This window comes from Anas platyrhynchos, chromosome 3 (genome assembly GCF_047663525.1).
Source record: "Anas platyrhynchos isolate ZD024472 breed Pekin duck chromosome 3, IASCAAS_PekinDuck_T2T, whole genome shotgun sequence".
NCBI lineage: Eukaryota > Metazoa > Chordata > Aves > Anseriformes > Anatidae > Anas > Anas platyrhynchos.
Window position 1 is genome coordinate 53,011,139 of NC_092589.1, and position 25,097 is coordinate 53,036,235.

Sequence of the window (25,097 nt, forward strand, 5' to 3'; positions counted from 1 at the left end):
TTCTAATATTTGTTCTAGCTATTTCCTTAGCAAATCAGATTTTTTTTCTCCATCCATGGGGGTGAACCTGACCTTTGAGGGCTAGTGATGTGATCTTCATCAAACCTACTGTTTTTACTGATGAGATCTTCTCCCCTGAGAACTTGCTAAGAGCATCAGGATACATCCCTCTTTTGGTGCAGCTGATATATATGTGTAAAGGAGCTGTGCACACAGATGACAAATGACTTTCAAGTGGTCCCTTCTCTTTTTCTTGATGGCTTTCCCATGGGATGCCTGTCATGGCTCTGATGCCTTTTGGCAGCTGTTTAGGTGTCAGTAAAGTCCTGTCCTTAGCACTTGTGTGACAGTACTTCAAAGCTTTAAGTGAACACAAAAATGGATGTGGGTCAGGATGAGGTCAAAACAACAACAACAACAAAAACGCATGCACAAAATAAAATTTAAATTGATTTTGTTGTTTGAAGCTGCAAAGTGGACAAATTCCTTCTACACCATTATTTTAGTTATTACCTACTAGTCTTGCACTAATTGTTCATGTTTTCCATATGGATCAAGACTACAGGAAAATATAGCAGAAATCTTGAGCAGCCTTTGATATGCACTGTGCCCATTCATTGCCACACACAGCTATCAAATACATACTTTCTTTTAATTATTTTATTTTGTCTTGATGTCAGCATTGCCTCCATTACTTTGAGTTTTCATATCCATCAGGTTTGCCAACTTCATTTTTTTTTCCAATTATTTGGTAGCATTACAAGGATAACAGCCAAGAGTTGTATATTTTCCTTTGTTAAGATATTTTTTGAGTGGATACTTCCTGTTTCACTTGAACTTTTGCTTTATTGCTAGCAATCTTTTTGAGAGCATGGGTTTCTACTCCTGTAGTGCTATGCGCTATTAAGTGATCAATTTGTTAGGGATGAATTACTTGACTTTAAAAAATACACAAAAAAAGACTGGTTTCTTTCAGATACATGCTTACTAGGAATTTTAAAATTGTGAATCAGAAGTGTCTGTGGTTTTCATAGTATTTAAATTCTCTGTTCTTGTTAATGGCAGATAATCTTTGAAGCAAGCCATCCTATAGTTTACTGCAGTCTAGGTTAAACACAGAGAAACAGTCAATCTGGATGAGGGTGGAGGGAGAAAGGCAGAAATTTCAGTGATTTAAAAATAGCCTGTCCTGCTTATAGAGAGAAGAGCTGTTTACGACATGATTGTGCAGTGTGAAAGTTTTCACCTAGCCAAAATTGTCAGAATTCAGAAATGCTAAAATACAGTAAGTAACTTACTGCAGTTGCAAGACTTATTACATGGATGATAAAATCAAAATATTAAAAGAGAATTCTGTGTCTTAACAACAAGGACCACTCTTCACAGTTTGAAGTACTGTTTTACTGTATAACTGGGCTTCTGAGCCTAGTACAATCAATAAATACTTAGATTTAAAAAATACGTATAAAATACTTGTCAATTTCCTTAATTTTATTAAAGGGTTGTAAAAGAGTAGTTGAAATATTGGCAATCATTATTTTATGTTCTTCTGAAATTGTGTTCTTGCTTATAAATTACAGTATCTCAAGAGAATAAAAATCTGATTTTCCAGAAGATTACACCCTTGTATATTATTTATAATCAGTTGAAATCCTCCTAAAGTTATAGCTGGTGAATGATGTAGCCCTCTAGTATTAGAGAGACATTGCCAAAAGCTACATTAGAATCTGCACTATTAAGTCTGAATTGTGTTGTAAAAATATTTGAATAGTTCTAGAGAACTAATTTGTTTGTTTTGTTCATATTCATTTACTGATATAGAATCTTCAGGAAAATAAATAGTTTTCCACTGGTTTTCCCCAAAATAGAGAAGATCATTAATTATTTTTTTCCTCTTCAGTTCATAGTATATCAGAAACATGTTCATATGGGAAGATTGATTGATAGTAAATGGACAGTACAAAGAGACTTGGGAAATTAAAGCCAGACTGCCTGTCACAAGAAGATAAATCCATGAGGGATACTATGCATGCTGATATCCTGAAAAAGTTCCAACAATAGAGAATTTTCTTTTTACTAAGCCTTACATTTTCAGCCTCTCAGTTTCAAAAGACTGAGCAACAGCAGGGGTGCAGATTTTGTGAATGATAGCAGTCTGTAGTTTTCATCTAACTTATTTCAAAGATGCTTCGAAAGTGTCTTGTATTTGATTTGTACTCTAATTGTCAAGCTGCATGCATAGTTAAAGGTGGATTTTTCTTGCTTATGGCATTAACACAGCAGTCACTCCAGTATTACACAAAACAGAAAAATTCTGGTATCACCAACTTTTTAACCTGTAGGTTTTGTTTTATACCATGTACAATAACTAATAAACTGTCCAAGGCATTAGTGTCCCCACTTCTGAAGCTAATAGAGCTCTGTATTTTCATTGAAATTTAGTACATGATTTCTACCAAGTTGATTTTTGTTCACCTGCTAAGCATCCTTGCAGATTATTTCACAGCATATGAAGATCTTTTACAGATCGCAGTTTCAAATTTCCAGCTGCCCAGTTCATTCTCCCTGTTCTTCCCCTTCGTGACAGGAATGTATTCATAAACTAACATAGCACAGAAGGACATTATAGTCACTTAGTCATATCCACTCAAATAAGAATACTGTTGTATCAAATACATTCCAACGGATATATGTTACACTACGTAAGGAAACTTAGCAGAAATACATGGCTCCACAGAATGCCAGGTAAATAAGAAATATAATAAATCATGTCCGCCTTGATTATATGTTGTTTAGGAAATGCTGGTTCATAATACTGAGGTCCAATTTACAGCTAGGTCTGGATGACCTAAACCTCCAGTGGAGAAAATAAAAATCTGCCATTCTGGATTAGAGTAGCACAACAGGATATCTTGTAAAAGTGACAAACTGATTTGGTGGAGGTTTCTAAGCCTTGTGATTCAGTGTAGTAACATTCATGATTTTACCACAAGCTTCATCTTCCTTGATGATGTTCTTAAAACCCAAACTATTAACATTAAACAATTCTGAAAGAATCTCTGTTGACTTGAAAAAAATATTCCTTTTCCAGCCACTCTGTTTGAAGAAAAAAAACATGAAAACCCAGATGTTAAAAAGGCTTGCAAAACTGAAGAACAAATAGGAATTCTAATGTTAATTTGAAAGCCTAGTGATTTAAAAAGCAAGATTGTAGCTCCTGGCACTTTTCTACTGTATAGTTTTCTAACTATAAAGTATAGCTGAGGGAACAGTAAATAGTGATGAAGTACTTCAACAACAACCATGAGCTTTAATCAAAAAGGAGATTGGGAGCTCAACTATGTGTGGTCAACCATAGACTCAGAACTGAGCAAAGAGAACACTTTGTCTTGAGTGGGCCAGTGCAAGAGTGATGGTAATTTAGGTGGAGGAGGAGTTTCGGTGAGTAATATAAGCCAGGAGCACTGGGGATATGAACAGGTAATTCTCAGGATGTTACCAATAATGCCCTGGCATCCTGGGGGAACATGGAGCCCTTTGCTGCTGGAACCATTTGGGATTTTTGATTAGGTGCAGGGAGAAGTTCCTTCCGTTGTAATGGAAAGGAGTCCTCCTCTGGGCAGCAGGAATGAAGTTTGGTTTCCCTGAGCAAGCCAGATTCATCATTTCAGACTGCAGGAAGGTAAAATGGGAGCACTTGATACTGGGCTTCCAGCATGTGGCATCTCCAAAGTCATGGGATACATTTGTGGCTCAGATGTGAATTCTGGTCAGTTGGAAAGTTATTCTGGCCCTGTGAGTAATAATGGCCCTGGAAGAGTCGCCCATCATCCTTCATGTAGGCGCTACTTGTTGCTCCTTCCAGGTGGTGACATACTGTGATGAACCAGATTTGAATCTGTTACCTTCAGAAGCTCTGAAGGAAATCCAGGTCCTTTGAGTTCCTCTGAGCATGTGGAGCAGGAGCACCCTAGAGCCAGCCTGCCAGTATCAGCACAACTGGCCTGTTTTACAAATTAAAATTCAGTTTTGGCTATAAAGAACATTTATTTCATACTGCAATTGACTTGTAAAGTGCCTGCACAGAGTGCAATGGAAAATACGGACATGATTAAGACCATGCTGGAAACATTAAAATAAAATGTGAAAGTACTGAAGAGGGGCTAAAGTAAAGGATAGGAGGGCAAACTGAGACACAGCGTGACAGGTCCTTGGTAGTGGTGAAACCATGATGTGTTACACTAGCTACAGCCTGACTGATAGTCAACCACAATAGAGATACAAAAGAGTTAAACCTTAATGTGAAGCAAGACAAATGCATATAGAAGAATAAATTATTTAGTCTACCACTCACCACAGTCAAATCCAATATTATTGGCTCCCTCGGTGAATTCATGAATACTGCATTGGAAGCACAGAAACTGCTACAAGGTAGTTAGGTTACTTAAGGGAACTCCAATGCCACAATGTGTTATAAAAAGTTTTAAAACCAGGCTTAGCTACTTAATATCTCTTATTTTGTAAGTATCCAATATAAATATGTGGGTTGGATGTGATAGGATTTACTACTTAAACAGAGAATAACTGTGCCAGTGTGTTCTGAGCACATCACAGTGTACAAAACCCTGGGCTCAGGAGGAAAACCAATTGGTTTTAAACTTTACAATTCCAATATTTTTATTTTCATGGACATATATATATATATATATATACAAATGTGAAGGTACTCTGGAGTTGGAATCTGGCTTGCAAAAAATCTGCAGCTTAAGGGTTTTTCAATAGTACATGGAAAACTCTCAGTGGAAAGCTGGGTTGATTGAAGTGACATGAAAAATTTTAACCTACCTGAATTCATGCTCATTCTCTCAATTGCCAGCATCAGTGAACAATTTGGATCACTGATTTCCTTTATCTTGTTATGAGATAGGCACGTGCCAGCAAGAGGAATTACACAATGTGAGGAGCTTTGTAACTAAGAGATTAAAATGCTGGTTTTCAGAAGAGAACTAATGACAGCCTTACCATTATTTTCTGTTGTGATCTGCTTACGCCCATGTAAGGTTGAGAGAGGTCAAACCACAGGAAAAGAGTAAGGTCTTTCTGTTCTGCACCTCTCTGTATACGAGAGACAGTCTTCGATTCTTTTAAATGTCATTCTCATGTGTATTAAAAAGGGACATCTGCAAGACATGAAGCGTAGTTGTTCAGTTCTTTTTGGTGCTAGGGTGAAAAGGTACAGATTTGTGTCTAATTTTGGTCCCAGAAGAGGCGAACAAGTTGCCAATTGCAGAGGAAAGCAAGAAGAATGAAGAGGAGGCTGAAAAGCGTGCTGTGCTAAGAAAGGGTGAAAGGACAAGATGTGGTTAATCTAGCAGGTGTTCAGCTGTAGCCCCAGTCATTACCTGCTTGGTAGGGTGATTCCCTCTCGCCTGCTTCATCCCCAAGAGGAGCTGGAGCTGCCACCATTTCCATTCAGGTCTGAGGGATTAGATCCAGGAGTCTGCTCGCACTTCAAGGTGCTGCCTAATATCGATGACCACCTGTAACTGCCAAGTGATCTGAATGAACATCTGCTCTTTACCAGTCTGTTTCGCTCTTTGTATGCTTGTGCTGAATTTAAAAATCATGGTTGTTTCACATACCTGAAATAAACTTGGTCTCTGTTCTCTTTTCTGGGAAATCTTGAGCAGCAGATGGCAGAAGTAGAGGTTTTGCTCACCTGCAAGCTGCTGTTGTAGGAAAATAAATCAGACATGAGGGATAAAATGAGCAAAGCCAAATGTGTTGACAAGGTTCAGCCTTAACTTTGAAAGCTTGCTCTTTGCAATTTTCTTTTCACAGGTTGTTACTGATATTATCGAAGTATCAATTTGCTGTATGTATAGATGTGGTATCTTGTAATAGGACCTGGTATCTTGTAATAGGATCTGATCCAAGATTTAACAGGCAGACATCTTTATGCTTTGGTCTTAGCTCTTTTCAGAATTATAGGGGTTCAGTACTTCCCAGAAAGAAAAAAAAAAAAAAAAAAAAAAAAGGGAAAAAAACATATATATGTGTATAGGAGGGTTTGGTATTGGCTATATAGATATGTTCTGTATGACAAATTGGGAATCACTAACATTGAAAGACACTTTATAGTAACGGTTTTCTTCTGTCTTAGTAAGTGGGAGGACTGTGTCTACATCCAATCTTCTTTTGTTGCTTGTGCTTCATGCTTATGTTTTCAATTATTTTGGTACTTAGGGTTGTTGAATCATTAGGGAACACGTTTTAACTTATTCTTCCAAATATGTTAGCTGCCAAAAAGATGAAATGCTCTGTTTTTAAAAGTCATGCTTTTTCAATTGAATTAGTTGCTTAATAAAGATGCAACAGAAGAATCTTCTGTTTATTCTGCTGCCTATTTTCAGTGCTCCACTGCAGCTGTATGGACTTCAGATTTTGCAAACAAACTTCACCCTTATCTTTCTTGTGGTTTTAAGTGTATTTTCAGTGAACCGTAAAGGGGATGATGCTGTCTAGTCTGCTTTAGTGTTGGTTACTTCCAAAAGCTTGTCTTTTTCTACTGCCACTACATTCTACAGGTAGGCAGACAGATACTGCTGAGAATCTGGACTTTTGCAAAGCATTTGACATTGTCCTGCATGACATCCTTGTTTCCAAATTGGAGAGACATGAATTTGATGAATGGACCACTTGGTGGATAAGTAATTGGCTGGATGATTGCACTGAGAAAGCTGGGGTTATTTAGCCTAGAGAAGAGAAGGCTCTGGCGAAACCTTATAGCAGCCTTCCAATATTTAAAGGGGGCCTAAAAGAAAGATGAGGAAAGATTCTTTATCAGGGAGTCTAGTAACATGACGAGGGGTAACAATTTTAAACTAAAAAAGGATAGGTTAAGATTAGATACAAGGAAAAAAATCTTTAATGTTGGTAGGGCACTAGAACAGGCTGCCCAGAGAATCACAGAATGGTTTGGGTTGGAAGGAACCTTAAAGACCACCTAGTTCCACACCCCTGCCATAGGCAGGGCCACCTCCCACTAAATCAGGTTGCTCAAAGCCCCATCCAGCCTGGCCTTGAGCACTTCAAGGATGGGGCATCCACAGCTTCTAAAACCTGTATGCAAAAGAGGGTAGATTTAGATTAGATATAAGAAAGAAATTCTTTACTCGGAGGGTGGTGAGATGCTGGCACAGATTGCCCAGAGAAGCATGATGGTGCTTGACAGAATTGTGTCTATGATATTTAGCTGGAAGAGAGGGAAGGTAACTTTTTCACCTTTCAACCACGCTTTCTACTGGTAAATCTTCGTGTTAGTAATTCTTTGTTCTAGGCACTTTTAAGTGAGAATAAGGTAATTTTTGTTTGGAAAGGGATTATTTTTTTTTTTTGGTGGGGGGGAGAAATTCCTGAAGTTATCTTTGCAATATGCTATCTCTTACTGGCCTCGATGATTGTCTTTAAGTAGTCTGTGACAGGCTTGTTACAAACCTCACAGAAAGAGAGGCATCAGATGGATCTAAGATCTCAAAGCTAGTAATTGAATTTAATTGAATCTAATCTGTCTTCTTGAAACCCACAATATGAGGGTGGGTGTTCACGGGGAACAGTAGAAGATAAGGTAAAAATGAAATGCATGGTGGTTAACAAAATTCTGGAGTTTCTTTTGGGTGTGCTGGAAGAGGAGGAGAAATGTCAGAGAGAAATGGTCTGCAGACAGTGGTGGGTGTTGCTTGCTCTCCATAATGAGCATCTTCCACCACTCATGAGCCAAACAGACCATTGCTTTGACGCAGTAAGCCATTTTTGAAGTTTTATGATTGTGTCTCAGTGGTTCAGGAAGAAAATGGAGGGGTTGCAGAGGGAAGATTTGGTATTACACAGAGATGTGTGACATTAGCAAGTGTTTGTTTTCACAATCTTATCACTTGTGTGTGTGTTGGTTGGCCTCATTCACATGGCTAAGGTGGAGCATCTTCTGACCGCAAGTTAGTGTCTGCTGAGAAAGGAGGAGCCAGTTAGGGCATCAGCTTCAGGCCTCTCTTATACATAAGGACAGCGGTCACTGGAGTGATTCACTTACCTGCAAAATTTGTGGAGATAATGGACTGCTTTTGGGTATGTGCATCTCTGACATGAGTTATTTATCTGGGGAAATTCTTAGTGGCCTAAAGAGCTCTTTGACAGTTGTCACCCTTAATACAAATTCATTTTGGGATAAACATAATTTTTCTTCTGGTGGATTTCATTCAGAGTGGTTCTTGTCTACTTCTTTAACTGTGGAACAAAAGGAAAAAAAAAAAAACAGTTTGAATTGACAAGTACATTGTTGTATAACTTTTCAATTCCTTGAAAAGAGCTGTTGCAATTATACTGTGGGTTTTACTTTTCTATAACTGTAAGTACCAATTTGTATAACTCCAAAATTAATTATATGTTTGAATTGTTTTTATTACCTCTGGGCTTTGATGCCATGCTCAATAAAGTCACTCTAATTGTTTTGAAGTTATGCATTGTTACATGAATATTATGTTGCCAAGCATCACCTCAGTCAATTAGCCTATATGGTGCAACTCCCATTGCAAAATGAAATGTAACCCAATTAGCGGTTTATAAATCCCAAACCTCTGTTTTCCATCTTGTTTCCGCTAAAAGAAGCATTCTTTTCAAGTGTCTCTTCTGCCATGATCTCTTATATTGTCTGACTGTTGCTGTTGTGGGTATTGTGAGTGGGAAAACAAAGGAGTTCCTCTTTTAAACTTCCTTTTAAGTTCCTTGTTGTCTCTGTCTTGCATTTCTAGATCATCCTGATACAAACTCAGGTTTCTAGAAGAAGTACTTCTTCTTCCAAGAAATTACTTAATCTCTTTCTAAAATGCAGAAAGCAGATTTGCAGTGTCTTAAGAGAACCGGTCACATTAAACGAAAGTTTAAGTACCAAAAGCCTCTGTGCTGCATGGCTTTGTGTATTGGGCACACTCTCTGTTGCATTTAGGTGTGTAAGTGGAGTGGTGACGTTAATAGATAAAACATTAGCAAAGCATCAGCAATGAATCCTTAAAGCTAGCCACATTCAGCAGTGCTACAAGTGAAGTTCTGATTACAGCTAATTATTGTGTTCTTCTAAAGCAATCTAAGAGCTGTAGTGTTTATCTTGAATCTTGTCCGATTCTACCCAAGTGCATTCACATGTTTACTCAATCAAGGCATTGATATATTGGCCTCCTTTAAACTAAACAGTTCTCTGGAAATAATAGCCCTTTATTTCAGCTTTCTCTATCTGTAGTGAGCATTTGCTTTTAGTTTCTTTTTTTTTGCGTTGCCATGGTTATTGTCTGCATGCAGAGCAGAACTGCATTACATAAGAAGGTGAGTTTCAGAAACAAAGGTGAAAACTGGCCAAAATTGATTAGTAGATGTTAGCTGGCAAAATTATTTGCGCTTAGAACAGAAACTTTACAAAGGCCTACTTTTATTTGCTTTCATTCTTTTCTTTTTTTATTTTTTAAAGAATTTTATTAATAAGTTTCATCCAAAAGTTTTTGGGTAATAAAATCAGGGATTTCATTAAAAATTGAATTTAATCTGAGTGCAGCAAAATTCACTTGAAATGAATTAAGTATCAATGTAGAAAAATTTTTGCTCACTGTCTTGCAAAGTGCAACTCTGATATGAAAATCAAAGCAGTTAATAATTATGAAGCATTGTTTAACATTTCCAAACTCTCCCCTACATACTCTTACCAGTATCAAAGGTTAGGTACTGGTGCACCATCCAGTTCATCACCTTTGGAGTTCTGTAACCACTGAGGATGGGATTTTGCATTTCATGGGAAGCAAAGCTTCTGTAGGAAAGATTGATTAAAGAATAAGGGGGCTGGTTTTCTCATAGAAAACCTTTACATAAGTGTGGCAAAATAGTGAAGACGTGGTGTGTTATGTGTGTTTTATGGGGCCCATGTTCACTTGCTGAATCAGCAGATGAGATGTACTGGAGAAAGCTCAAGCAAGACAGTGATCACCAAATACCTACCCCTTCCACAGCTAATACGGGGAGTCACAGCTTTTATAGTTATGTTGCAGTGAAGGATATCCTAAACATTGCTACTAGAAGCAATAGTAATGTTCTTTTGGTCTTGAAGTGTAGTGATGATAGCAAAGTGCCATGAATGACCAACACTTTATATAATATTCAACATTATATATGATGTTCCCATTATATGTAAGGGTATCTAGATTTCTCCTTTTATTTTTGTTAGCAGTCTTCTATGAACGTAATCTGAAGGGTTTCCTGAGGAAGCATTTTCCTTCTCTGATGAAGATCTGTTAGCTGTTCCAATTTCACGAGAAGTGCCAGAAGCCCTTCTGTGCCTTCTGTGACTGCTGTTATGTTAGAAATCCTACTGCTAGAAAACATGATTGCACCACCAGCAAAAGTAACTGTAGGTTGAGACACACCATTGCTTTGGCACATGACCTGTTCCTTGTGCTGAAAATGTCTTGCCTAGAACCACATTGCAGGCCTTGTGTCAGGAAACATTTTGTGCAGTTGTCTTAATAGAAAAACAAGCTTTCCTTAAGTGCCATACGTGTGCTGCTGTAGGTGAAACCGTGAGGTCCTGACAGCGTTGGCCAATTTAAAGGTCTTTAAAACAGGTGATTCTTGGTCTATAGCATTAGATGCTGCTGCTATTTGCTATACCAACTGTCTAATGTGATAATGTGACTTCACAGTGCCTTTTACTGATAGAATAGCCCTTGGAAATCATCCAGGAACAAAACAAGGCTGCATCCAGCTTTCTTTAGAACACTGAATTGCTCGTTGCACTTTTTGGTTTCCCGGTTTTATGATTTAAGCTTCTAAAGCAGTCTGCAGATCTCAAATCTGATATGGAATAGTACTCCTTCCTTTTCACTCCGGTTTTATCTGTTCCTAACATCTCTGATCAGTAGTGACCCTAATCAGTAGAATAGCTCGATGTGCTTGTTTTATGTACTTTAATAGACTGCTTTTTACTTCTTTTTTTTCTTCTTTTTTTTTTTTTAAAAAAAAAAAAGAAAAAAAAACTGTAAAAAAGCTGTAGTGCATATAACAATCACACTCTGACTTCTGACATATTAGAAATATATACCGGAATGACAAAATACTCTGCTCTTAGAAGATAAATAACAAACATCAGTTTTATTCATCTTACAAAATAGACAGGAGAGTCTTTTGTATATCCTGCAGGAATGGCTATGCATAATGGATTCCTACAACATCATGCAATTTCTCATCATTTTGCTTTGGTATCTAGTCTAAGTCAAGGAAATTGTGTTCTATTAGACAGCAGTAGCATTTGGTCAGTGAGCTGTACAATGAAATGCTTTATAGTGTGTTTTGAGGATCTGAATTCCAAGAGACGCAGCACGGGTGACATGGAGCTAAGAGACTGGCATCCCCAGGAGCACCAGTAGACTAGTATTGGCAAGGTCAGTGCTTCATTGATCTTCTCTTCATTACTAGTAAGGAGCAGCTGAAATTTAGGAGCTAGAAGGGTTTTTTTAAGGCAATAGCTAAAATTAGCATGCAATACATAATGGATAAGAAACAGTGACCTTATCTCAATGTCACTGAAGAAATCCAAACAGCTGAATGAGCAGAAAGCTAGTTGTGCCCACTGACTCCTGCAGAGGAAGCCTTGTTTGCCTCTTGTCGAAGTTGTGCTGTGCCTACATTAGTGAGGGAGATCTGTAGCGGACATGGAGAGAGCACAGCAAGGACAGTACAGAAGAGGCGTTGCTGTGCTTGGGGCACCATGTCTGCCATGACTGAATCCAAACAATTCATTAAGTAGCAAAAAATGAAAGCTTCTGCATGAAAAATGTCTGAAGTGTGATAGGACACACTGTGTTTAAAAGAAGAGTCCATCACTCCTGACATTGGTTGTCTTGCCTCAAAGGCAAGACAGACATTTTCCAGAAGTGGAAAACAGCTGGTGCAAATGTATGAAAGCAGGCTTAATGAAGTTCAGTTTGTAAGCTGGCAGTTAAAGAAAGCTATTTCTAAATATTCATTTGGAGAAATAATCAAAAGCCTTTTCCTTGTCAGCAGTCTGAATGGAAATAGCCAAAATAAGGCTTCACTGCATGGAGCAGAGGTGGGTGCTCACCCATCCATGGCAGGTCTCATGGCAAGCCTGTAGATAGTTGTAGAAGACACTTGGTAGTTCTGGACTTTGGTGTCATTTTATGTTAGGTGCAGACTTGTGGCCGTAATTCCTCACTGGACTTACTGTAATGACAGCCTTTGTGGTTTTCATATTCTGTTGGTTTTTATGCCCACAAATCATGATATCATATTCACCTCTCAGTTGTCCTATTCTTTCATCCTTGAAAGTTTTGACTGTAGATCTGTTACCTTTCCCCAAGTGATATGGGGTTTGAGCCAAACCACTTCCTGTATTACTGGCCTTATTATTCCTGTGATTGCTCTAAGCTGGGTTTCAATGTCTAGTAATAAAACTTCTTAATTAACATGCTAAATTTGCTCATGTTAGTCTAGCATACAAAGCACCATCAATGACGTGTTGCTTTGCTTATTTGTGAAGCACTTCTCTTCTAGAATACCTGAGCTGTCTAAAAGCATTTAGTTAACTGTTATGAGCTGCTCTTTTGGTTGTGCCTTGGAAAAATACTGTTAGAACCACACAGGTACCCCACCTGCACCCCTGGTCCCTCCTTCTTTGCCTCAAAAACAATAATAATTATAATAATAAATGTTGTCAAACTGTAATAGGAATTTCTGAGAAATAACTGAAAGAAGAAATTTCAAACTTTTCGACCTTCTGTTTGCTGTTCTTGGAGCCAAAAAAGAAACTTACCTTCAGCTTCAGAGAGATGGTATTCAGTAAAGAGCACTGGTGTCTGCAGCAGTTGCATGAAGAGTGCCAAGTCTGGGGTCGCAGCTGCCCATGCTGTTAAATTATCTGAATAGTCCTTGGCATAGTTGGATAGTTGGCATAGCCCAAGCCAACTATCAGTCTCCCGAGTGGGGACAGGAGTGTGGTGCAAGAGACTTGAGCTGGAGATCATTGCTGGTAGGTGGGTGGGATGTGGCTGGTCTGGTTTGATGCTTAGTAAATGTCACCTGTGTGGCTGTGACCAGACTGTGCCATTTGTCCTCCAGGCCTGGCAGTGTCTTCTGGCTTGGTTTATTACACAAGTACGTACCTCACCAGTGGCACAATTCCTTCTCTAAGACTTTGGAAGATTCATGTTTATATTTTACATTGAAACGGTTGATTAATTTTAGCTCTCTCCAATTGGTTGTTGCTTCTTTAAAGCTGAAGTTTTGCAACTCGAGCATTCCTCTTTCATTAGATCAACTTCACTTTGAGCTGCCAAACTGTAGCACAAGTTCACTGCTCTTCATTCTTTGTATGGAGGCAGTCAACAAGCCCATCAAGTCAACAAGTTCATCATCATCTTCACTGGAAGTCATCAGCCATGGCTTAGAGTTCCTTGTGTAGCTACTGATCTGTGCTGTTACTTTAAAGTAGGTCATGAGGGGGAAGTCTATGTTTGCCATCTCCTGAGCGACGTGTTTTTATTATAAAGAGCTTATAGCTTGCTGGTGGAAATGAATGTTTCTGACCTGGGCAGGGTCCTAGAAATTCTCTTCTACATACCTGTTGGCTGACAGGCAAAATACTCTGTGACTGGGATACAAAGCCAAAAATAGCAATATACTGACTCATTTTTTTTTCAACCTTTATTTAGGTACTTCCTTTCCCCAGCCAGGTGGTCTACAACAGAGTTGGAAAGTGTGGAAGTCGAACTGTGGTTTTGCTTTTAAGAATTTTATCAGAGAAACATGGATTCAACCTGGTAACGTCTGACATTCATAACAAAACAAGACTGACCAAAAATGAACAGGTAAGTTACTCCTGCTCGACTTAGATCCTGTTCTCTTAGTTTGTGAAGCTGATAAACAAAGGGAACTAGCACAAATCATATTGAAAAGATGTATTACCTGAGTGATCTGCCAGTATTCATCATCTTCTAAGTAGCTTTAGTTAACAGGAGAAATGGATGGTAGAGCCTAGAGCAACATGATATGGGGGGTTATGTTAAAAAAAAGCTTCCAGTGAGACAGCTCTTGAATGTACTCGACATAGCAGTTAATCCAGCAGAGATGCAAGAAGAGTTACTACAAGTGAAATTAGGTGCTAACAGCTTCTGGGACCTGTGTTAAGGTATCTGCAGGGCACAGCCGTTTGTCACGTAGGCATGCTGGCTTATTCAGACCTAGCTTGGGTCTCTTTAAGCAGAGTATGAATAAATAATAGCCAACAGTTTCTCTGCTGGCTTTTCCCATTCACTTTTAGTAATGACTTGCATCAATTTATTTTTTTTCCCCAGGCCATGCTAAATCATGTTGCTGTAGTCTGACACATCCCTGAACCTATCTCAGCCTCTCACTTGTCTACCTTTTTCACATTATAAAACAACCCTCCCTAAATCAATGCCAAGTGAAACCTCTTTACCCAGACAACCCTCTTCATTAAAGCTGTAGAGGGCATTATTTTCGCAGCTTTCATTCCACAAGAGATCTAGTTATTTAAATTCACCTGTATCTAGCGTAACTGTGTGCCCACCAGAACTACCAATGTCATCCATAGGTATTGATGCAAGTAACACAAAAAAACTCAGTCTCCAAAGTGTGCTGATTAGTTCAGATGCCTTACACACAGCTGTTTCACACGTTGCCCACAGCTGTTCTTTTGATCTGCTGATTCAGGTAAGTGCTGCTGTAGCTGTCTGCATCACTCCTGAGATGAGTGATCTACAAACCGCAAAAGGATGTGGGCAGTGATCAAAACAGAGGGATGGGCCTACCAGTGGCATCGGCCTGTAGTTAGGGGTTATTTATCTGTAGCCTGTTTATGAGCAGCATAAGTTTCAACGTTTGTTATTTTAGATATAGCAGTTCATTCCAGATGAAAGTTTGGGAGCGGATGTCGCTACTGCAGTTCCTGTGTTCCTTCCTTGCAGTGTAGCCGTTCGGGTCCCACAGACAGCAATTCACCTAACCCTCTAGGGCATTTGTTTGTGGCCACAGACAAGGACTGGCTATAAGGGGCTGCCCACCAGCCAAAAGGCTGTGGAAGAAGCCAGTGCCCCCTCTGCTGCCCCTGCTCAGCCTCACTGAGTGACCAAGGGAAGGGGCAGAGCCCAGGGCTGTAGCTGCCGCAGCGTCCTTCTGTGCACAGCAAAACGGAGCCTGGGGAGTTTGCAGAATGGCCGGGTCAGGGGCAAACTTTCTTGTGTTATTTTTTCTGCTTCTTACTTTTTCTGCTTAATTGTTGGTTATGCAGTAGGGGATTTCTATTGGTACGATTGCTTTTGTGTTCGGGGTTGTTTGGGTTTTGTTTTGAGTATGTCCTTCATTATGTTTCATTGCTAACTGGGAAATAAAATCTAAAAACCTCAGAAGTATTAACAGCCACAATCCTTCATCCTCATAATCTGCTGCATTTCTCTGGTAGGCAGAGAACATGTTAAACATGATAACAGATCCCATGTAAACAGTCTTCTGTGCTTTGGTCCAACATGTCAAGATTCCAAAAAAGCCCAGACTGACTTGTGATGCAAGCAATACACTGACAGATGATAAATAGGTGCATTACTTTTTTCAGTCCATAAGCTTTGGGTTACTGTACAGTGAATGTGCAGGAACACAAACAGTGGTAGACATACTGTTACAGAGCTGATGATTTACTCTCTAGCATGGCCTGCTATAATGTGAGTCTTTCCATTTTAATTTATGGCTTATTTACGCAGTTACAATAGGTTCATAATTTAATGAGTACTTTTGCTGAAAAGCACACTTGATCGCTAGGTTACATGCCTGGAGACACTAACTGTTCTGTAGTTTAGGGTATTTTCAGTTGTCTTCCCATTTTTTATGAGTAAAATATGAAAAATGAATTATTTCTCCCACCTTAAATGTGGTACACACAAGAGGAAATTAAGAGAATGAATTGTCTGAGGCTTCAGGCATTGGAGAGAGAGAAAAGAGGTCTGGGCTGGGCTGTAGGCTCCCCGCATAAGAAACTCGCTCGAGATGTTATTGCTCTCTCCCTTCTGTCATTTGTCTGTCCCATGTTTGGTTAAAGCTCTGATCCAGCCAAGACTTCTCTGTAAATATTTAGCTTGCACAGTCTGCTATTGTTAAATAAAGTTAAGCATGTAGGTGTTTTTAATGACTATGGAGATTGCATTTAACTGGAATCTGTATGCTCATTGCCTCTTCCAGTCTTCATCCTACGAAGAAATTTTCCCAAATTATGTCTGCCTGCCAGCAATTAGAAGTGTAGCCATTGAACCTCCATGGGCATAAAGGAGTGGCTTCTGGAAGCAGATGAGTTAATTAGGTCATTGCCATTTACTATATTTTCAATTCATAATTAGAAGCTTCCAACTACAGAACTTATGAGTAGTATTTATGTATACAAAGTCAATGTAATTGCAGATTTCAACTTCTTTTTTGCACTCAGAAGTAAGAATGAGTGTCTATAGATATGCAAATACTGACCACATATAGGAGTACCTGATAGTTTGACCTCACATCATTTCACTCTACCCCCCATCCTTTTGGACGGACAGCTGGCTTTATATATAATTCAAGTTATACACACTAAACATCCATTGCTAATTTTTCTTAAATTCTTTTGAAGGCAGAAAATTGATCGTAGCAGCTCAGGGAATTTAAGAAATTTTTGAAACAATTCCAAATCTCTGAGAGTTGAAAATGAAGATCTGGTCTCATTCCTGTGAGCTGTGAATTGTTTATGGAAATGAAGTAATACTGAGATGAAAGTGATACGCCAAATGCCTGTAGATACTTGTGCCTCCTGGACCCTACACGCCTTCTTTAGAGACTGTAACCAGTATAAAAGAAGGCAAACAACTCAAAAGAGAGACAAATACTGAGAATTTTCTGTCCTATTTGCATCAGTGTTAGTGGAAACCATAGTGTCATCCACGGAAAATCAGTCACCTCACTGTTTTTATACATTTTGACCTCAGATTCTCTCCCAATGAAATGAATCAGCTTCAAAAAGTAGGAACATGTTGGCTGTTCTCTAGATAAGATTATTATCTGATTATTTCTTTCTGTTCCCAGTGCAATTAACCATTACAAATCCCAAACGCAATGGGACTGCTCTCAGCAGGCCAGCGTGTAGAGATAGATGTTTATGGAAGGGGGAAAGAAGGTGTCCTATCTCACAAGGCTGAGCTGAGTTTTGATGCAGAAACAATGCTGTGGCTGGAGCCAAGCCATGGTCCACGTTTCTTTCCTTTCAGGGAGGGCCCCAAGCCGTCTCTCTCCAAGTCATTTCACTGTGCCATCTGCTGGATTGTTATTTACAATGCAGCAGCGACTGAAAAATACACTGCTGATGCCGAGCCATGGTGACTTGATTCTTTCAGCATGGCCAGCTGAGATGCTACGATAGTGTAGGACAGTAGTCTGAGGGAAACTTTTTTCCCTTGGAGTATTGCCTCTTGGTTTTCTTGCTCAGGTGGGCTTTAGGATTCAAAAATAGCTTGTGATTTATGGAGTTGCCTCTAATTGCAGATCTGGTCTTGTTTAAAGATCCTGTTTAAAAGACAGAAAATTGATTTTGGAGAAAAAATAGAATGAAAGCTTAAGCAGGGAGTCACAGGAGTCAGAAAGACTAGTCCTTGCAATGAATTGCTGCTGAGGGGGATTGTGTTCTTCTTCTGCTCATGTAATTTATCTTTAAATTTCAAATATTTCTGTCAATGACAGCAAATGTCTCAGCACAGTTGATCATGCCACAGTGCTCCTTGCAGTTGCTTGCTTTGGTTTAGTATCTCTCCCAAATGCCTGCTGTGGGGCATGCAGTCTCGCTGTCCTTGGCAGCACAGTGCAGGCAGTGATTTGGGCTCACTTTTGCCCAGCGACTGAGCTGAAGTGCTCAGGCAGCACCATGGGCTCTGCTGGCAGATGTGAGCACGTGGGCATAGGGTGCCACTGCCTCAGTATGTCCACACACTCTTCATGTCCTGCCATTTCCATCTCCCTAGATCCTCATTCAGCAGCATCAACTTCCTGGTGCAATTTAGTTCATTTCCAATGCATTTGATATCTTTTTAAGCACTGCTTCACTGAAAAAGCTAGAAATTAACTCTTGCAGGGGAGCTCAGGGTGACAGGTGGACGGCTCTTACAGTCCCATGTCCTAGCAGGCATGTGTGCCTTTCAGGCTTCCCCCAGATATATTTGCAGCTTCCTTCCCCAAACATGGATGTGTTCTGGTTCCTCTCACCCCCTGACTGTGTTTGCTAGCACAATTGTAATATCTGCTACTATACCAAGGAGTATCTGCTGGTGCTTGTATGTCTTCATCTCTTTTCAATTTTAGGGTGGTTTAGATGACCTATACTTGTGTCTATCTCCTTCCTGCATGGCCCATTCCATCCAAAGGTGCTCACATTCCTGAGCTATCATCCACTCCTCATTCTTCCTCTATACCAGTTTTCTTGTAGAAAAGAAATCCTAGAGACCCCACTCTTCTGGGAGACATTGGAAGATTTTTTATTTGTTTTTGCATCATCTTAAAAGGAGAGCTGATTGCTTGGTATTCCTGAGCAGTACATTTGGCTTGTTAAGCTGAAATCAGTTCAGCACAGTGGGATCAGAGAGAGAGAGGCCCATGGGAAATATGGCCACAATTTGCATGTGGCCGTGAGCCATTACAGTTATTTATTTTTCCCTACTGACATCTGTGTGTTGTTTCTGTTGAGCCTTACTTACCCTTTTGGCAGGGTTTTTTAAAGAATGTTTTTTGCTTGTTTGTTCATATGCACGTTGTAGCTTTATCCACATCTGCTTACAAGCCCAGCTGAACATTAAGTGTCTAAGTATGAAGGTACTTTAAGTCAAAACAAAATTCTGTGTCTGCCTTAGAGTAAGTTATCATAGCACAAGAGATTGAGTTTGGTAGCAAGAGCTTAAAAAAAAAGCCAGGCAGCCAGATGCTCTGCAGCCATCTGCATGTATCTTTGCAGACTGCCTGTGCTCATGATGCCGAAGTGCCTCTGCTGGTCCAGCAGCAGGCTGACACAAGCCCAATACATCAGATGAAGAGAAATGGGAAGTGCTGTGGTACTGCACTGTGACTCAATGAGGTGCTATGGCCAGTTGGCACCTGCCACAGGGTGAGGTGATGGACAAGGGAGGCTGGAGAGGTTCTTAGTAATGCTCACATGTACCCCATTGCGCGCATTTATCTGTCATTAAAAACACAGGCAGCTTTAAAGTAATACACAACATAATTAATTGTATGTTTATAACAGCTTTACATCTCCGTATTTATGCTATAATGATGGTACCTCATTTATTCCAAGAAGGAATTACAGTGATGACTGTAGTGACATGAACAGAGTTTTTATCCCATATGAACATTTTCCTTCTGACACTCATTTGTGCAGATAGAGTAATACAGGTAAAATACCAATACAGCAGAAAGCTTCATACAGTTTTGAGAACTTCAATTCTCCTCTAACTTGGCTGGATAAAACAGACAAACAAAAAAAGAAACAAAGTGAGACCTCTGATATCCAGCCCCTAGAGTCTCTCCTCTGTTTCTTTCTGGAAACAAGGTGGATGAATATAACTTTTTGGCACAGAGAGTTACAAGTCCTAACTGGATGTCAGCTATTTGGGTTATTATGAAGTGTCCTGGGCTTTCTAATTTTGGGCTGGGCAAGTTCTGCTCTTTAGGTTTCTGATTTTCTTGCTGATAGCAGCTTTATTGTGCTGGAGGAGCTGTGTGAAGATATGTTTGTACTTGGATCCAGAGTCTAAAGATGACCAACTAAAGCTAAGTGGCCTCTTCCCTTCCTGCCTGATGGATGAACAGTTTGCTTCAGTGCTTGTTGTATGCATATACAAATGTTGAAGGCAGAGGAAAGTAGGGAAGAACGTAATTGTGTGCGCACTTTTCATTTGGTCCTAAAAATTATATGGCTACACCTTGTCTTGTCTGAAAGACAAAGGCGGGTTGTGTGTCCTATGAAAAAAAAATGGAGAATGAAAAATGGATGAGAAGCAACAAAATGTGATATGCAATGTAAAAAACATGGCAAAAAGTCCAAATATCAAAACTAAGAAATACAGAAAAAAATAATGATTCATCTCCCTTGGAGGCAGTTTAATATTTTTATAGTCTGGATATGATTTTCTGCCATGCTCTTATGGACATTGGCTCAGGTCCTGTTTTCTGTTACATTTTCAGTTATTTTACATTTTGGCATTCTAGCTAATGGATCCGGTGTCTTCAGAAGGCAGCTGCCACTTGCAACCTTCTGGTACAGATTTAGGAAGGATTTCATTTTTTCCTTTAGTTTATGCCTTCCTCTAAATCAATATCCACTTTTGGAAGTACATAAGCTCCGTGATAGCATGATGGTGTCTTCCTTGTTTAGGCATGCAATAGTGATAGTGCTATCTTGGTAAGGATGTTTGGGAGGGATGGTGGGAAAGGAGTTCCTGAGTAATGCAGACTTGAAAATTATGTTACTATATGTTGTTTAAGTTATATTTGTCTCCATAATGTGCCTTGACATAACATGGAAAATTTGATTTGTTAATTCTTTTCAGATGGAATTGATTAAAAACATAAGCACTGCTGAGCAGCCCTATTTATTCACTAGACATGTTCATTTCCTCAACTTCTCAAGGTAAGACATTTTTTGACTTAAAAATATTTGTTGCTGATTTATATTAGTTGTAATACATCAAATATTTGTCTTTCTTTTTCAAATATAAACAATGGAATTTTATTCCTTTTAGGCATTGGAAGTCACATTTCAGAGTTTTTTTCTCTATTGTCTCTTTCCTACCAAATAGTTACATACAGTATGTTTTTGAAAAGCCAGAAAACTATTGCATGCTTTTGCCAAGATTACCTTGGTTTCTAATGTTTCCAGACAATGCACTAGAGGTGGTAACTTGGGTCTTTAAGAGTAGCAGCAGCCTGTTGTGCCACAGTTGTGTGGCATCTCTGTATAATTAGATACTAATCTAAGAATGAAAGCTCAGCTAAGCTCATTAATTTTGTACCTGGAATGATTTTTATTTAACCAATTTAATTTTGTACTGATAAAATAGTCCCCATTCCACAGGATACAGAAGTATTTAGAAACCATGCAAATGAATTACACTCCATATCATGGGAGTGCAATCCCTTCTGGCATAAAAAGTAGCAGCTCTTTAACTTACACAGTAAGACTCTAGGGAAATTTATAGCATAGAATGTGAAGAAAATTGAATTTGGATGAAACTTCTGAGGAACTTTTGGAACGGTGTGAATGAGTTATGCCAGTTAGCATTTAGCCAGGATACAGAGGTTAAAGCTGACTGCAGATGGTTATTGCCCAGGCTTTAAATTTCATTTAAAAATTATAATCAGGATGTGTGCCATCTGTGCTACTAAGTTGGATTCCTGGTATTTAGATGAAAGAATTTCTGTGGAAGTGTGAATTTTCTACAGCTTTGCAAGAGCTTGCCTAGCTTCCCAGTGTTTTGTTTATGCCATAATATTAGTGGATGTGCTTTGAATGTATGGCTTCAGGCATGGGTAGAGAATGCAGTAAGAAATGCTAAATTTTGGGAGGGGTTGGTGGTTTTGTTTTTTTAGAAAATACATTATTCCGAGCAATTGAAAATTCACTTGCCTGTAACTGGTTATAGGCATGTTTTCACTGCGTGAAAACCTGAAGAGTTAAACAGAATTTTGGTCTTCCATGTTCTCTGTTCTGATTCTATGACAGTTCCATCACTAATACATTATTTTTAAATTATAAAACTCATTAGAATAGAACTTCACATCTTTGGTAAATGATCTTTTCTCCCAGCCAAAATACAGGATCAAACAAGTAGCCTGCCTGAGGGTCAAAGGGAAGTTCTTGATTAAGCTGATTTTTTCAGAGGCGGTACACAGCATTAGATACATGAGAAAAACATGAACACGGTTACCTCTTACTCTTCCTATGATTCCATTTCCTATAAATACGGTACCTCCTTGTCACATGGGTAACATGTATCTTCTGTAGTCTTTCCATAAGATTAAATCCATCTACACTTTTCTTAAATACAAATTTGTGAAAATACATAGAACTGTGTACAATTTATTAAAATATTTGCAGCTTCCTTTTTGGCTGTTACTTGCAAACCAGGAAAATGTATTTTTCCTTTTATTGAGAGAAAACTTGGTTTAACTGATAGCTGTCTAGTAGTGAAGAGGCTGTGATTAGTCTTTTAAATGGGGTGCCACTGAGGTGCATCAACATTGTTTACTTCTGGTTTAGGATTTCATAGTGTTTTCTGATAAATTAAACATTGTAAGAGTTTTAGTTTCAAAATATATTGGTGGTGTTCCATCTAATGGTGAAGCAGGATGTTGGATATTTTACTTTGTTCTTTAATTCTATGATGTAATTTTTAGACTGTATTTCATTAGGGAGCGGAGTGTCAAGTACCAATTTTGCAGAAGTTTCAAGAATGTGATTTAAATAGGCGTTATAAATAGTATGGTATTGTGAAGGTGTTCTAGTTTTGCCTGTGCGTTCTTTTTCCTTTCTGGTTGATTGAGGGATGGTTTTTTTTAGAACTATTCTTTTATGGCCCATCCATAGTGGATAGCTGAACTGAAATTGCCTGTGGGATATGCTTCTTCCTGTTTGACCTAGCCCTTCTACCAGCTCAACATAAAAGCCATGCAATACCCCAGAAACTTAAAAAAAACACAAGTGGCAAAGTATCAGTGTGGTGTTTCTTGACTGACAGCTCAAGACTTTACACAGCACCTCTTGGTGGGAAGGCAGCACAGCGGGGAGTGGGGCTGAAGGTAGGAGACAACTTAGCTTGAAGATAAAAGAAGCCCACTTTGGTGAAAATCATTGCTCCTTCACAAGGAAAGGGATGAGGCTTTCTTCAACGTATTGTAGCAGAACCTTTACTGGACATCACAAAGTTTTTCCCGGGCAGCCATCCTGGATATTAGTCCAGTGAACAAAGTCACTTCACCTTTGCTGTTTTATACCTTGAACCTAGCCTTTTGTTTGTAGGAAGGGATAGAGAATGCTTTATTCTGCTTCCACCTGTGTTTATCGAGCAGACAGGTGGGAGGTAAAGGCATGTTATCTTCACCACTCTTTCAGTAAGCTTCAAGGTCACCGCACATTTTTGTTTGAGTGCTTTCAGGATCTGAAGGGATTGCTGTAAGCAGTTCAGAGCCTAGCACTGGCTACTAGAGAAGTAGATAAAACAGAGCAGAGGCCTGCAAAAAGGGAGTCTGCTTCGCCTCCAGTTATTGGTGCCTTGCAGCTTCCCAAACAGTAGTAGGAAAAATAAACTTGCTTTTTGTTTAATGTCCCTGATGTGAATAACAGCAATGACAGACCGTTTGGATTTTCCTCCTTCGCATCCCGCACCTGCTTATAAACCTGTCAGCACTTAAAGCTCTCTGAATATTCAGAAAAGCATTGTGGCATTTACTTATGCTGTTTAGTTTGTTTCCAACTGGCGAGGGGAAAAAAAAAAAAAAAAAGGCCTATATCACTTACATCTTCTTTCCAGAAAAAATCTCCAGTGGAAGTGAGCTAAGGCTTAGGTCACCGGTGAATTTGAGCACATGCATGTTTCAGAGGCACTGTTAGTTCTGCTGAATAAAGTTCTGAAAATTTGAAAATCCCATCCCAACCTGAACACTTGCCAGGGACATTTTCCTCTCTTTTTGAACAATTTAAGAGTGTCTGCTGGTTCAGCTGCAGTCATGAATCTTCATTTACTTTCCTACATTCTTGACTTTCTTTAGTTCAGTACTATCTTTTCTCAATCCAAAAGAGTGCAAAGAGGCAGACAAAAAGTTAAATCTTAAAACATTAAAGCAAATCTTCATGTGAACTTTTACTGACAGAAATCTAATTAATTGCAGCTTCAAACAGAAGACAAAAAACTAGATTTCTTGCTGTTTTCTAATGTGAGGGAATTTATGTGTAGCACATGTCACAGACCAGTTAAGGAAAAACTTTATTCACAGAGTTTCCCAGCTTGTGTTTCCAGTCTGCCTTGTGTCTGTCCAGCTTTAGGAGACATCCCCGTGCCTCAGATGGGTGGCTGCTCCATCCAGTCCATTTTGGGACTATTTATTTTTGGGGAAATGGTGCTGTTTATTGAATCCTCCTTTGCTTGTGATTCTTGGATGAGGCTTTTCATTAATGACCATTGTCTTGCTCAGGTAATTTTAAATGCTGGACCGGCTTCTACATGGCTTCTTCTGATAACCCTACTTTGAAATGTTGTTATCTGCAGAGATAAATGTTTGGATGCCTTTTGGTTTTATACTGGCTGTTGCTGTTTAAAAAGAAAAACATTAAGAACAAAAACAAAAAAAAAATCTTATGTACCCAAGGAAGGTAGAAGTTGTCCATAATAACCTGTGCTAAAGCCCACAATGCACAAGGCAGAAGCACCCATCACCACTTACAAGGATCTCAAGAATTCCAAAGGTTTGTATCCGTGCATGGATGTCTGCCTGAAAACGACACGTGGCAGGATCAGGATGACAGCTGTCATTTAGCTTTGTCATATGCCAATTCTTTTTCAGTATCAATACTGCATCTATTTAAAAAGAACCGTGGGAACAATTCCATTATTAAAAGTACTGTGGGTTTTGTGGCATCTTTCATAAGGTCTCTTACATGTCTCTTTCTGAACTGAATTTTCTACAATAATATTGCTGTGAAAAGCTTCTGAAATGTTAATCAGAAGCACATACATAATAATGTATATGCTCAAGGTAGGTACAGATTTATATGCTGCTGCTACATTTGCTGAGATGGCAGGTGTTATTAGTAGATGCAAGTAGCATAGTGTTAGGCTGTAGAAGCTTTGAAAAACTGGAATAACTTGCAGAAACATAAAAAGCTATTTCATATTTCAAGTTCACTGTGTTTTATCATAGATACCCCTTGTCAACTATTTATTTAGCCTGTGAAAAATTAAGTGGGAAGA

The 25,097-nt window shown here is 39.0% G+C and overlaps 1 protein-coding gene and 1 long non-coding RNA gene across 4 annotated transcripts in view; one reads left to right on the plus strand and one right to left on the minus strand.

The window, feature by feature from the left end:
- The window catches only part of UST (uronyl 2-sulfotransferase), a 168,794-nt gene that overhangs the window by 65,328 nt on the left and 78,369 nt on the right, over window positions 1-25,097 (plus strand). For all 3 annotated transcript variants that reach the window (XM_027454344.3, XM_027454346.3, XM_027454347.3), the window contains exons 3-4: window positions 13,767-13,922; window positions 20,682-20,761. In XM_027454344.3, the coding sequence (XP_027310145.2) occupies window positions 13,767-13,922; window positions 20,682-20,761 (236 nt within the window). The remainder of the gene's footprint in view (window positions 1-13,766; window positions 13,923-20,681; window positions 20,762-25,097) is intronic.
- LOC106016555 (uncharacterized) lies at window positions 438-6,258 on the minus strand. Its single transcript, XR_002401377.4, has 3 exons — window positions 5,403-6,258; window positions 5,023-5,180; window positions 438-3,096 (listed from the first exon to the last, which is right to left on the minus strand). It is a non-coding gene; the product is annotated as an uncharacterized lncRNA (long non-coding RNA).